The 13355-nt window shown below is 41.9% G+C and overlaps 1 protein-coding gene across 2 annotated transcripts in view; it reads left to right on the top strand.

Annotated features, from left to right (window-relative positions):
• The window catches only part of csnk1db (casein kinase 1, delta b), a 28792-nt gene that overhangs the window by 2988 nt on the left and 12449 nt on the right, over positions 1-13355 (top strand). For both annotated transcript variants that reach the window (XM_036522739.1, XM_036522748.1), the window contains exon 2: positions 11760-11870. In XM_036522739.1, the coding sequence (XP_036378632.1) occupies positions 11760-11870 (111 nt within the window). The remainder of the gene's footprint in view (positions 1-11759; positions 11871-13355) is intronic.

The following is a 13355-nucleotide window of genomic DNA, read 5'->3' as shown; positions in this document are numbered from 1 at the left end:
AAATGTAAAGCATCATTAGAGCAGAAATTTCTCCCAAAATGGCTAGTGGCATACTTTTCTAACTCTAATACCCTTCACTTGATAGGACAGCTCCACCCATAGCCTTGGGTCTTGTTTGCTAGCGCTAACTTCAGTGATGGACTGATGTGGCATAGTGTCATGGTTCGTATTCAGCTCTACAGAAAGCATAATGGAAAGGCCAGTGGTATTAAAGGTTCACAGTTCCACCTGGTTCCAGTTAATAGAATGGGAAAGCCCTGATTTAGGGCTTAATTATTGAGTATTTGTGATGCATGTGATGGAGAAGTCAATAGCCCGCAGACACCGCACTGCATTGCCAGATTTCCGTGAATTCTAGAGCTGAATCTAATGGCTTTTCACCAGTCTGAAAGCTGCTATGCATTTTAGGATGAAACTTACAAGAGGGTGTCTCCGGTATTGTAATTGCTACATTTATTAGGAATCTTCAGATTGTCCTATAGTTAAATAAATTCAGCTAACAATGAAGGGGGAGCAATTTAACATTTCTAAGGATCTCATGAAATATCCAGTTTTCTAAACAGCTAGAGCTAGGCCAATGTAACCAAGTTATTAATCCACCCATATGATGGCAGAATTGGTGTTTAGTTTGCATTGTAGAACTGAATAAGAACTGAATTGTAGTTTGTAACTGCTGTGGAATTACACTTATCCTAATGTTCCATTAGTGCTTTTTTTGTGAAAATTCCGATGGGCATAGGGTAAAGGCTGAGGTATTTGTGGATGGTTATTTATATGGCTTTGCCACTGATCTCAGTATAGACTGGTGTGCACTCACCAATGCCTAAATCAGTAGTGTCCTACTTGTCAGAGTTCTTTAGGTGCGTTCCCAGTGCTTACACATTTGTCACAGTCTATGGGGTACCCACTGCTAGGGGCACTGAATTGGTCTTTTGTTCCAGAATGGATTTATTGAAAAGGGACAAAGAGTATTTCAGAATATTAACAATCTGAAACTCCTATTTGATAATTTAGCCTGTCTAGTTGGCTAATTAATGTTAATAAAAAAAGCAAAAATATTAACAGGTTACAACTTGTCACACCATGTCTTAGTTGGTACTATGTTAATAGTCGTATTTGAGTTCACACAGCCAACCACTGCCTTGATACTGGTCTGTTTTTCTTGGTTGTCATAAGAATAAGGAAAAGCCCTGCCTGAAATATTTTTTTAACTAATCAGATTATTAGAACCAACAAAAATTATTGTGCGTCATCTTTTTTTAATAATGAATGTTTTGTAGGTGTAACAAATAGTTTGCTGATTGTCTTAAGTTCACTTGTTTATATCAAAGTGTACATCAACGATAAAGGAGGAAGAGATCCAGACATAACGAGTACTACCAGCTGGGGATATAGCTGCAGTCACAGCCTAATTATCTACATTTTTATTGGAATCTCTGTGTGTCCAAGCGTGTTTTGCAATTGCAGTATACTTTGGCTTAGTGCAGAATAATATCAGGTCATGTGGCTACAGTCACATGCAGGTGTCTTGTCAGTTTGGAAAGTAGGACGAAATGGACCATATAGATATTCAGTCAAAGCCTGACCTGCAGCAGCAGTGGGGATACATGGCTTGCCTGGCTGTTGTCTGTCAAGCATTTATCCCATCCCAGTAGCCTTTTTCCTTCTACAGTGTGGTTGTTAGTATTGGCATTTTGATTCAGCCAAACAGTAATTTGTACAAAGAGGCAGATTGTCCCTAAATATTGACAAGGAGGTTGAAGATGAAAGTTGAAAAAGAATGTAACAGCCTATTTGTGAATTTAAAATTTAAATGACTGTTCCATGTGTGATTCAAAATCTCTCTCCCTCAATAAGCAGCAAGTGCTGTAGTTTGTTGGTGTCATTGTATGAAGATAAGAAAGACCTAGATGCTTTTAGGTAATCTGTGGTAGCATCAAAAAGCATCTGCTTCTCGCTCTCTTGTGGTAGTACTCTACGCACTTTAAAGAGCTACTCTCTTTGATGGAATATCTCACCAGGAAATACATGTGTTTGTGTCACTGACATTGCCTTCACACAGCATGCTACACTGCAAAAAGTGTGCTTGCATTCCCAGGGGGAAAAGTGGAAGAAAGTGACAACTTGGTGAGAAGTAAACAATTTCATATTTATTTAGTTACATTAAGAATTCTTCTACGATGTGTGTTATGTAGGTCTTTAAAATAGGCATAGTAAAAACCTGGCGATTTTTATTTACAGTCTTTAGGCTGTAGAGTGTCAGTTGGAAATTTCAGAGATCAAGTGTGATATTACAAACTGTATTTTGGCACTTCTGTTTTCATCCAAACTGAAGTTATGATGTAACAGTTGTGCGTAACACCAAACCCCTAAAATTTACATTATAGTTCCACAGTCCAGCTATGGTTGCGGTCTGTATGTAGTTGACCTAAGAGTATTTGGAAATTCCAAGAATCAATGAGAACATTGTGTTCCTCCATAGTGTCAGTCTCAAGTTTCCAGCTTGGCAGTAGTCTCTTGCAGTCGGCAGTTGGTGTAGAAGGCTAAGGCTTTTGTTTTTGAGAATGACATCAGTGTGCTCACTACAGGCTGTTTTTTGTATAATGAACAGTCTCTGTTAGATAATCTGGTGGAGCACAGATGTTCCCATGTTTCTCCTGACCCCTTGGTCTGTTAGTCCGGGCCAGTCCCTGTGTGTTTTTGTGTATCTGGTAGGAGATCTCAATTAGCGAGCATACTGTTTAGATCTTGGTAACAGTATGTAGACATTTCAGGAGAAACACAGCTGAAATTAACTGAAATTGAAACAAAATGGTGGACTGAATAGAGTCTGCCCTAGGAACCGAGGGAACCAGGAGCCTCAGAAAAGAACATGTGGCTTTGATCAGTGTAGACCCCGGTCCCCCAGTCCCAGCTGCAGCTCCATAGGCTCTCCAGGTGCTGAGAGATTGGAGCTGTTACATAAGCTGTAAGTAGTTGGATACGGTTGTATCAGTACACCAGCTGAATCACCAGAGTTGCATAACTGTGTTTAATCGCTCTTGTAGTATGCTGCTTTATAGTTACCAGGACATGTTGTGACGTGACTCGGTTTTGAAAGCGATACAGTAGGTTGGTAAGGGTAAGTGATGGCGGGGTCCATGAGGTGTTCGGGTGAGTACTGCGCAGGTGTGCGCTGACCTGCCTACAAATGCCTACTCTGTACCTGGCACTGCCTGTCTGTAGAGGGCTGCGTGACTGCATGAAGGCTCTCTATACACTGACTGAGCCTCCACAGCGAACATCATTCTCATATAATGTTCCAGTATTTCCACTCCATCCTCCTCCACAGTGGTGGGGGGGGTTCCCTGTGCCAGTTCGGCTGTCTATACAGAGGAGAAGCTGCAGGTTTCTGATTACTCATGCCCACTTCAGACCCAGAGAGCACTGATTCACATGCAGCGGAGCAGCCCCCACTCTTTTTGTTGCTGAGCACCGCTCATATGTTTATGTAACACTTTGCCCCGAAAAGGTTTGTGTGTAAATTTAATATTCAGTGTGTTTCTAAAGAAGGTTAATGGTGGTATTAACTCTTTTGACTGGTGAACCATTAAGGACAGTCTTATTGAAACAATGTAAAATATAAAATGAATGGTTAATTGTTTGAAAACTGCATACAGGTCAGTGATGCTTAGGTTTGCCAATATTCCATCTTCCTTTTACAGCATCCATGTAGAAACGACGTAACGAACAGTTGATTTTCTCGAGTGCAAATTGCAGCAAAAACAAAACTGCTACAACTTTGATGGGTGCAACAGTATTCTGTACATTCAAGGATGTTAGTAATCAGCAGGTCAGTTTAATGTTTCACAAATTGAGTACATTTGGGAGAGCAGGGATGTATTTTTAAGGGTGGTATTATTAATTAACCTGAAGGGTTCGCTTTATCCTTTTAGATGTTCTAATTTTGATACAACCACTATTATGGATTTTGTTTTAAAAAAAATACTTCATAAGGCTGTGTTCAGGCACTGTGCTGAAATATATATTTCCTATATTTTATAGGTGTCAGTCTCTGTTCTTTCCGTTTTAGGTAGGTATGGCGGAAGTGCAGCAGTATGAAACGGGTGGTTTATTAAAGTAGTGGAGTAGTCTGCCAATCCAACCAGCTCTTAGATGCGTTTGAGGATGGCATGGCTCCTGCTTACCGTTTGGGTTCTGCAGAGCTCCCTTGATGTAGTTCCATCCTGCTTGCTGGGTAGTTTTCTAGGTAGGTGTCCAGACCTTCTGAGTCGTGATCCAATCTAGACTAGCTTGCTAGCTGCATAACATCAAGTGATCATGCAGGCAGTCTGCCATGTTGCAACCCTGAAGGTAGAAAGCAGAGGACTGCAGTTTGCAGTTTCTTCATGGTATATTGTATGTCGTAGTGTGTCATACAAGACTCAACATTAGGTTACGTTATTATGACCATCGGCTACCTATAACATGTAAAAACACCAACTCCTACGGGCAAGTAATGTTACGTTCGCAACATGGTAGCTAAAATAAGTTCCAGTTGCGCTGGCACCAACGTTACTCAAAGATATAGCTATCGTTACACAAAAACTCTATTTAATCTCGTTATAGTTAACTGTATATCACTGCAACAAAGTGCATTATTCAGACATTTTCAGTGTAACTGGGAAACTGGGCAAGCTACTCATCATAGAAATGGATCATAAGATTGTGGTGTTTTTGCAACTTCAGCGTAGAGGATTGTGATGTTTATGGAAACTTCGGCAATATCTGCTGCCTTACCGTCGAAACACAGCTCCGCTCGCTCACCAGAGCTGCTCCAGTCTGCAAATGCTTTCCCCTGTGCCCGTCTGTGGCACAGTAGCCTTCAGTGTTGATAGGCTATTACTTGTGACGTGTAACGAATCAGATAGTGCTGTGAGCGGGACATTGCTTGAGACCACGGAGTGGTGACTACAGACAGAGAGAGGTGGCTACATCAGATCCAAAGTAGCGCTTTTTAAAATAAATTTATTTTATCCGCAATCGGATCAAAAAAATTATGTTTCCGATAATCGTGAAGCTGAAGCTGAATATCGGATCCGATAATCGACCAGGCCAATAATCGGTCGATCCTGAAATAACATACAGTGTTGGGAAGGGTGTTTACCTGACTACGGCTAATTGTTGTAAAGTAGAAATGGTTTTTGTGCGTAAAATAGTTTGTGCTAGTCCTGTGTGTTACATAAGATATTAATTTGGCATGCTAAACCTATGTATTTGAATGTATCCTGTTGAGTAAAACCCTATGGAGTCAAGGGAACAGTCGTGTTTGTCTGGTGGGTAAACAAGTCCTTTCACAGTGGAATCCTGCATTTTTACAGACTGCTAGTCATGCATGCCAATGATAGGATTTGTGTATTTGCCATAGCGTTTACATTTCTTCCTCTTGTGATCTGGAAGGCATGGGTGTTTGTTTTGGCTTTGTGCTGTTAAACTGACACACACGGAACTGTGCCTCTAAAACCAGGAACATACTGTTCCCCTTATGTCATTTCTTCAGAGTTTCTGTACTTCTGAAATGTGGATTTTTAGATCGAAGCTATGTAATTGTAGATAGTCACGTTAGAAGTGTTGATGGCATTATGGAAGGCATGCTGTCCTTACTTTAATTCATAAACGTATTCACTTGAGCAAACACTGCAGTTGCGTATCGCTCTATGGAAAATAGCCCCAGAGGAACAGAGGGAGGAGGGCCAGATTCACACCAGCTGCCTCCAAGGTGTGTGGTGGGGGTTTGCGTCTGCGCGTATTGAACATATTAGGCAGTGCATGTTTGTGAAATGTGGACACGCGCGCGCGCACACACACACACACACACACACACACAAATGCCCTGGCCTGTCTCCATTTACAGTGTTGTGTGGCTGGTTAAGGCGTGTCTTTGTTGGCCCACTGTTCTGGATGTGCGCAGGGGCCAGGACTGGATTCCATTGTTGCTTACAGTGCTGTCAGGCAGAATGAGTCTAGGCCTGCACGCTATCTCTGTACGGGAAGAGAACATTCTCTGTCAGATCAAATTCCTATCAAGATGTCGGGAAGCACTGTAAAGCCTCTTGTAAACGAGGTTTCATCCTCGCAAACCTGAAGCGATTTGTTTAACTGAGTTACTGTGAGTTGTGAGTACAACTTAGAGTAAATTCTGTTAAATAATTCAGTCCGTCTCCACATGGCAGGTGTGTTTGGTTTCTGAGACCTGCACCTCATTGTTTCATTGTGTATGTCAGTTATTAATCGATTTGCTTGGTTCAGAAATCCAGGGACCAGTAGGTGGTTTTGAAAGTGCTGGAACATCTCAGTAGGAGCTGAATATTTAGTCCAGTCATGTTCCATCAGATCTTTAAGGTCTGTGGGCTTTTGTTAGGCTGTTGAAAAGCCTCTGGAGTAGGAGGTGCTGAGACGGACCGGTCAGTGCTCTGTGAAAGCTTTCTCCCCTGTCTCTCGCCCTCTTTAACAATGGGCTCCAGCTGAACTGAGATGGAAATGGGCTGGTTTGCTCCCTGGTCAGCCATAAATCCCTGGTGCCTGTGACACCTCTGTCCTCTGTGCTGGAGCTGTGTGGGTCTCCCAGCGTCCTTCACATTGCGAACGGAAAAAACTCGGACGGCACAGTGATGCAGTACATCTGGCAGGTATACAGTGGGGCGTGTATTCTTTGGTAAATTATCATCCAAAGGTCAGTTTTTTTTTTAGGATAGTGGTTAGCTGGTAATCAATTATTAGTACACAACTGAGTAATACTCCTGTATGCTTGCTGCTTGCCTCCCTCTATGAATATGTGGACATAAGAGCATCTTGAAATCGTTTTTTATTTTGAAATTTATCCATGGCGATTTCTCCATTTTGGAATTTGGATTTTTTGTTCTCATTAAGCATTCACGAAACAACACATGAGCTCTGTTGCAGTTGCACAAGGGTAAATGACCTTAAAGGCACATTGGGGAGCACCCTGTGACTGACTGCTGAACCCGATGGGGGATGTAATGGGGGATGGGCAGCTGGAGCTGTGCCATAAATGGAGCTCTGAGGCCCACTGAAGCTCGCAGCTCATTTCCAGCCAGTCACAAACCCAGCGAGCAGAGTATGCAAATGCCTCGCCGCCATTTCCATTTCCAAACAACATGGGCTCTCAGATTGATTTGGACAAAAAATGCTTTCATGGTGTATGTGCTGTATTGATTCTTAGCTTGCCATGTTAGTAGCTGCTTCTGCCACTTTCTGAATGTTCTTGGAACATTGAACGTGTTTTCAGTTTTTATTGAAGTGTTGGGGGGAAAAAAAAAGATTAGGAATGTATTTTAATTGGAAAAATTGTAGCGATTAATTGTAGTGGTTATGGTAATTTTCTTCCCCTTCCTTAGTGCTTTAATGTCCAGCAGGCTCGATAGATCAAAAGCCGCTCAGTGTTAGCAATGTTGTTTGAAAGGGGCATCTCGCTTCTCACTGTCTAACTATACACCTGGCTGCCTGAAGCCTTGTTCACATTAAAGGTTATCACAAGTAACTACAAGACTGAAGCCTCCTGCATACACTGCTCCCCTCACTAGACATGTTTTTCATTTAGTAATGAGGATGTCAAAGCTCAGTGAGTGGCATGCATGAGCGATGCTCAGCTCATTAAAATGACCCTTTTGAAGAGCTTTCTCAGATTGTGCTGTGATCTTTTCCTCAGATTGGGTTTAGATCAAATTCTCCAGTGTGGAAATAAGCAGGTGGCCTCACGGGTAAAAATTATACTTTCCAAGCTGAACCTGTAACTATATGACCATACCTGTCCATCGCTGCTTCCCATTTATCTGAGCTTGTGCATTTGGCCACTGTTTGTATGTACAGCATCTTCACAGTTGTTTTTGCTCAAAGGAGGCTTTTGTGTATAAGTCTCCATAAGGCCCATTGTTCTGTTTGTTGCAGGAAAGCCCGCCACCGAAGCCTCGCACAATGGCGGTACTAAAGGTTCGTGTGTGACTTTCTGTGGTGTGTGGAATCATTTACTAAGCCTGTCAAGTTCCTCCTCAAGGAGGAGTCACCTGATCACCCCCCCACCCCCCCCCCCAGTAACGCTTCTAATCACTCAAACTGTGCATGTCCAGCAGTCACTATGCTTTTCACTTAAACAACAAAACCTTATGTGAATGCGTTTCCCTAGGCTTTGCCTGCCCTCAGAGTCACCCTCTCAAGGCGTTCTAGTCCTGTCCTCAAAGAGTGTGCTGTTTAGACCATGCAGAGCACCCTGGGGGCTTAGGCATGTTGCAGCAGTCCTGTCCTCTCTGCTGTTTGCGACACACTACTGGTGCTGTCTTCATTGCCTCACGTAGGCACCATCTTGTTAAACATGATTTGCATGAGTGCTGTTAACGTCACTCTCCACATTGCCTAAGGTAAATAAGCTATTGCTCAGTTTCGTCAGAAGTTCAGTTGGTAATTGAAGTCCTGATCTGGTTAAATTTTTCACTACCACCACTCTTTGGACCTCAGCTTGTACCATTTCATTACAACATGTTATGCATAGCTTTTCATTTTGACCCCCCTCCCCCAAATTTAAAGCACAGCCAGGTAAGTCCAACAGCATTCCCCATTGCACTGTGGCCCAGTGCGCAGGTGTTTAAATTAGCCTTCCCCTTTTCTCGCATAGCTTGCATGCCAGTGTTCAGTTTCTGCAGTGACATTCACTGTCTGCATCTTCCCCATGATATGTTTGTGTGGTCCGTTGCAGTCAGAGGCTTTGAAAGGGGTTGTACTTTTACTTCTGGAAGACACCACTGACTCAAGAACCTGAGATGGCAGTGATTTATGAAGTCTTTTTTTCCCCTCCTGGTTTACACATCTCCACACGATGGGCTTCAGTTACATTTTGTCCTCTTTCTCTATATCTGTATATATCTGTTTGTGTGTGTATAATATATGCATGTATACAAGCATATTATGTGCAGCTGCAGTCGAGCAGGTTTCTAGCTGTACACTTAGACCTGGGGAGAGTGTATTGGCTCAAGATAGTAGTTATTTGAATCAGGTGGCTGAGGCTGTAAAGACAGGCTTGCAACTGCTCTGCCTCTCTAAGACTGGGGTGAAGTAGCCCTGCTGTACATTATAATAAAAATTGCAATTATCTCATTATGTTGGTTTTCATGCACTGCTGAAACTCCCATAGAAAAGTAAATCGCCATCTGTCATGCTTTGCTAGTTCAGTCCAATGGATGGAAAATAAGAAAGCTGTTTGTCTCTCTGTACTGCAGTCAGAATTTGTACCCCCTCCTTCTCCAGTAGAAATGCTTTGTCTACATTTGCCTTTTCTCTTGATGCCTGCTGTTAGTAGCAAGTTGATGGTAATGTTGTTAATGATATTAGCAGGTTGATGTTAATGTTAGTAGCAAGTTGAAGGAAATTGGCACTTGGAAATCGGTCTTGTGGTCTTACAGGGTCACAATTTCTGGACCATTTTTGAAATCTGATTAGGTGTGATATGAAGAGAGTATATAGTCTGCATTTCAACAATTACATTCTGCTAAACATGCGCATAAGCCTTCCATATGAGGGTCCGACATAGGTATCTAATGAGATTGTAATCCTTCTAGAGGTAATCCTATTCCTTTTTTATGTTCTACTTTAGGATATTCACTTAAATGGCACAGAAGAAAGGTTTCCGTTAATCCAGTAATGACTTTTGATTTGGATCAGACGTTTAAGACACATGAAAGCTTCTAAAGCCTTGTTGCTTTGAACTCCAGATTTCCCTTGTCAACGGCGTTATTGGCTTGCTGTTAAAGATGATGGTCGGGTCTTCCGGGAGCGTGTCAGGGTAGCGGGGCCGTGGCAGGGAGGGCTGCCGCCTGTCAGGGGACGTGGAGGCCAGACAGCGATGAGGAGGGGGTAATGCTGAGGAACACGGTGCAGAGCCTGCCGGCATGTGCCCCGGGGCTGGTGTGTATTCAAGTGGACACGGTCCGCTGTTCCGAGGCCGCTTGCCGCAGAGACAGGCACCACAGTAGGGGGGAGGGGGAATGGCTCTTGCCAACTGCTTTTCGGCTGTCTGCTCGCATTATGGCCTCTGTAATTTTTATTTACATCTTTGATGTAATTATTTTGCACAGTTTCAAATCGTTTGACTTAAAATCCTGACGCTGACAGGATTTTAATGGGCTTTCTTTGTTCCCGAATGTAGGTCACCCAGTGGGTGAAGCGCTGTTGTTGCATCGGTGGGCGAAGAGCAGTTCCCACTTAAACTGCAGCCAAGCCAGAGAAACCCCACAATCTTAGTTTAAATGGTGTTATCATCCATTATTTAACTTAGAAATGTAGCAAGGAAAGAAAAGGCTTAATCATGCTAGTGCTGTCTATGTGGCAGAACTGAGTGTGCCAGAGTGGCTTATTGTAAAGCTTGTTTAGACATGACAAAGCCCTCATTGAGTGGATTAATATGATGACACTGAGTGAGTAACACTATTTGAAGCGCTTCAGTGCTGATTTACACAGAAATATTCTCAGTATTGATTATTAATCAGATTTCTAGTGGCGCACTAAGAGATTTTCAGGGCTGATACCATAGCGTTATGTAAGGCTAATCGTGTGTGCTTATACTGTGCCAGGATGTTTTGCGTCCTATGAAACGACTGACATTTACTTTTCCCGGTAGCTGCTCATGCACATTTCTAATAACTCAATGGCCTGGGTGAGGGGAGAAAACAATAAATGTAAGAAAGATATTGTGAAGCATGACATCTAAGTTTTTAGTTGCAAGACACTTAAATAAAAAGATTAATCTGTGCCATCTTCATATTTTTTTATGTTCAGCCATTTTATTAAAGTAGGTCTGTTGGCATAGTGTAAGCAAACTTACTTGAAACACGAGCAAAATTACATGTCAAGCGTAACAAACGAGTAATATCTACAAATTAACCTGCTGTACCTCAGTAAGTTCATCAGTCAGTTTCTTCAGACCCAGTTGAGTCATTTTGTGGCTCATTTTACTTTTGAAAAAAGAAATTGCTCATTGAGCTAATTCGAGTACCTCCATTTTCCAGAGTTTCAATATGTGAAACGCACCACAAATTACTTTGGCCCTACAGGAGAGATACTCACCTACTGCCTGTTACTTTTGTTGAAGAGTCATCTAGGAGTTAGTGAATGTGTCTGGATATATTGAAGTCTGCTGACTGAGAAGTTGGTTCAGTGAGAGTGGCTGAGTATGCAGTGCACTATAGTCCATTATATTTTCTTTTCATTTGCCCTTGCCCCCAATTTTGGAAATTCTATTATTCACATTAAGCTATTGCTGAGCATTTTCTTCACTCATATTTCTTGACACCTAGAAGGGTGATGCAGCCATTGTTGATTTGTTTAGATCAAGTGCAGTGGTTCATAGCAGATTGAGGACCAGTAGTTGGATACTTCTAGTGTCATTTTGAAAATAATCCCTACAACTGACATGGTCTCCTAACTAGCCAGCTCCATCTTTAATTATAGTTTAGAGTACATGTTGTATGCTTTAATTTTGTGACACAGCTTCACCATATGTTCAGTACCTTATGTTGTAGCCACATTTGAGTCGCACTAAAATCATAAAATCATCAGTCTGTAATATGGCAAATTAAAATGCCATAGTTGGACACATTGGTACACCTGTGCTTTTTCTTGATGAGTTTCTGTGCTGTTGGACTAGTTGGCCTTCTCAGTTGGTTTGTCTCCCAGGTGATGTCTAACCTTCTCCGCTCCCTCCTTGTCTCTAGGTACTGACATTTCCGTGGGGGAGGAAGTGGCCATCAAGCTGGAATGTGTGAAAACGAAACATCCACAGCTCCACATAGAGAGCAAGATCTACAAGATGATGCAGGGGGGAGGTGAGTTGTACAATGTGGACCGCTCATCCATCCTCAAAGTCCTCACTCTATCAAAAGAGTACCAGTTTAATGCTGAATTTTGAAACGATTTTATGGGTTTCAATTGCCTAAAGTATAGTCTTGTTTTTTGCTTGCATGCCATAATGCATAGCAACAATTTGGATGTTCTGTTTGATTCAAGGTAATACCATCATTCCATGCATTGAAGAATGTTATATGCTAGGGTATTACTTCAGTAAATGGTGCTGTACTCTAACCAGAGAGATCTGTTTATTTAGTGATATAGATTAGTTTAGGTTACAACAGCTTACAGTGACCTTGTAATATGCTAGCGACTAATGCTTGTAAAATGTATGTCAGTTTTGTCATTATAGGTTTATAAGTAGCATGTCTTGCTGGCTAACTTGTAATAGCCACACAAATGACAACAGGATTACTGACAGGATCAGGCTTTTGACTGTGTTGCAACATCGATGCAGTGCAGATGGTGAGAGCCTGCATTGCCTCATCTGTGTTGTGACTGCTGCACGGCTTTTACTTCCGCTGGAAGGAGGTGACAGTGGTGTGTATGTAGCCACAAATAACAGCTGATAACAGCTGTGTAGTATACAACTGCAGAAGTTATATACAAAAACAAGCTGAGAGGCTAGTTAATAACCATCAGTGGCATTTTATTTGGGCCTGTTTCTTAAAGACAGCTAAGACAAACAAGGTCAATCTCCAAAGCTGATCTGTAACCACAGCTGTGATGTTAGAGAGCTCAAGGTTTTGCTGCTTATCTGGGGCAGGAGCAGCAAAAACGATGTTGGTCTTGTTGCTTCTGTGTTTTATGAATGCATTTGACAGCAAAAACCAAGCTGGAAGACAGGACACATGCATTAGTGGCCTTGTTAGCACAACAGTCATGCTCATCTGAAATGGATAAATTCTGTTCTTGTACATACTGGTAAAGTCATAGCTCTACCCGTGCATGTGCATGTTAATAAACACCCTTTGTCTCCAGAGCTGTTTTCTGAAAATTAAATCAAAACCATGAATTTGTGAAAACATGCTTATTTTTTTCAAGCATTACATTATAATAGTCAGCGTTTGTGTATTATTCGATTATTTGATAAGACTGAGGGTAGCTTCTTAACGGGAGAGCATAGAATGTGTTACATTATGAAAAAATGTACCTTCCAGGCAATTATGTGCTTTTATATGCACTGCATGACAGATAACACAGCTTAGTTAACAAATTGTCAAATTGCAGTATAAATCAGAACTCCTTTTCTCAATATTATTCAGAAGGTACATGTATTAAAGGTTTTCTCTTAAAATGTGTACTCGACAGCTCTTTGTCAGATAAATAGTTCAGATTGTTTTAATCTTGTTGAAGTCAGTCTGTTTTGTGGCCTCATTGTGTCCACGTCCAGTTGGGACATGGAAAACTGTCGGCAGAAATGTTGGCTCAGGTGCCTGGAACCCTGAAACATTTGTCTGCTG

The sequence above is a fragment of the Megalops cyprinoides genome, chromosome 1, assembly GCF_013368585.1.
Source record: "Megalops cyprinoides isolate fMegCyp1 chromosome 1, fMegCyp1.pri, whole genome shotgun sequence".
In the NCBI taxonomy this organism is placed as follows: domain Eukaryota; kingdom Metazoa; phylum Chordata; class Actinopteri; order Elopiformes; family Megalopidae; genus Megalops; species Megalops cyprinoides.
This window is presented reverse-complemented; position numbering and strand designations above follow the sequence as displayed.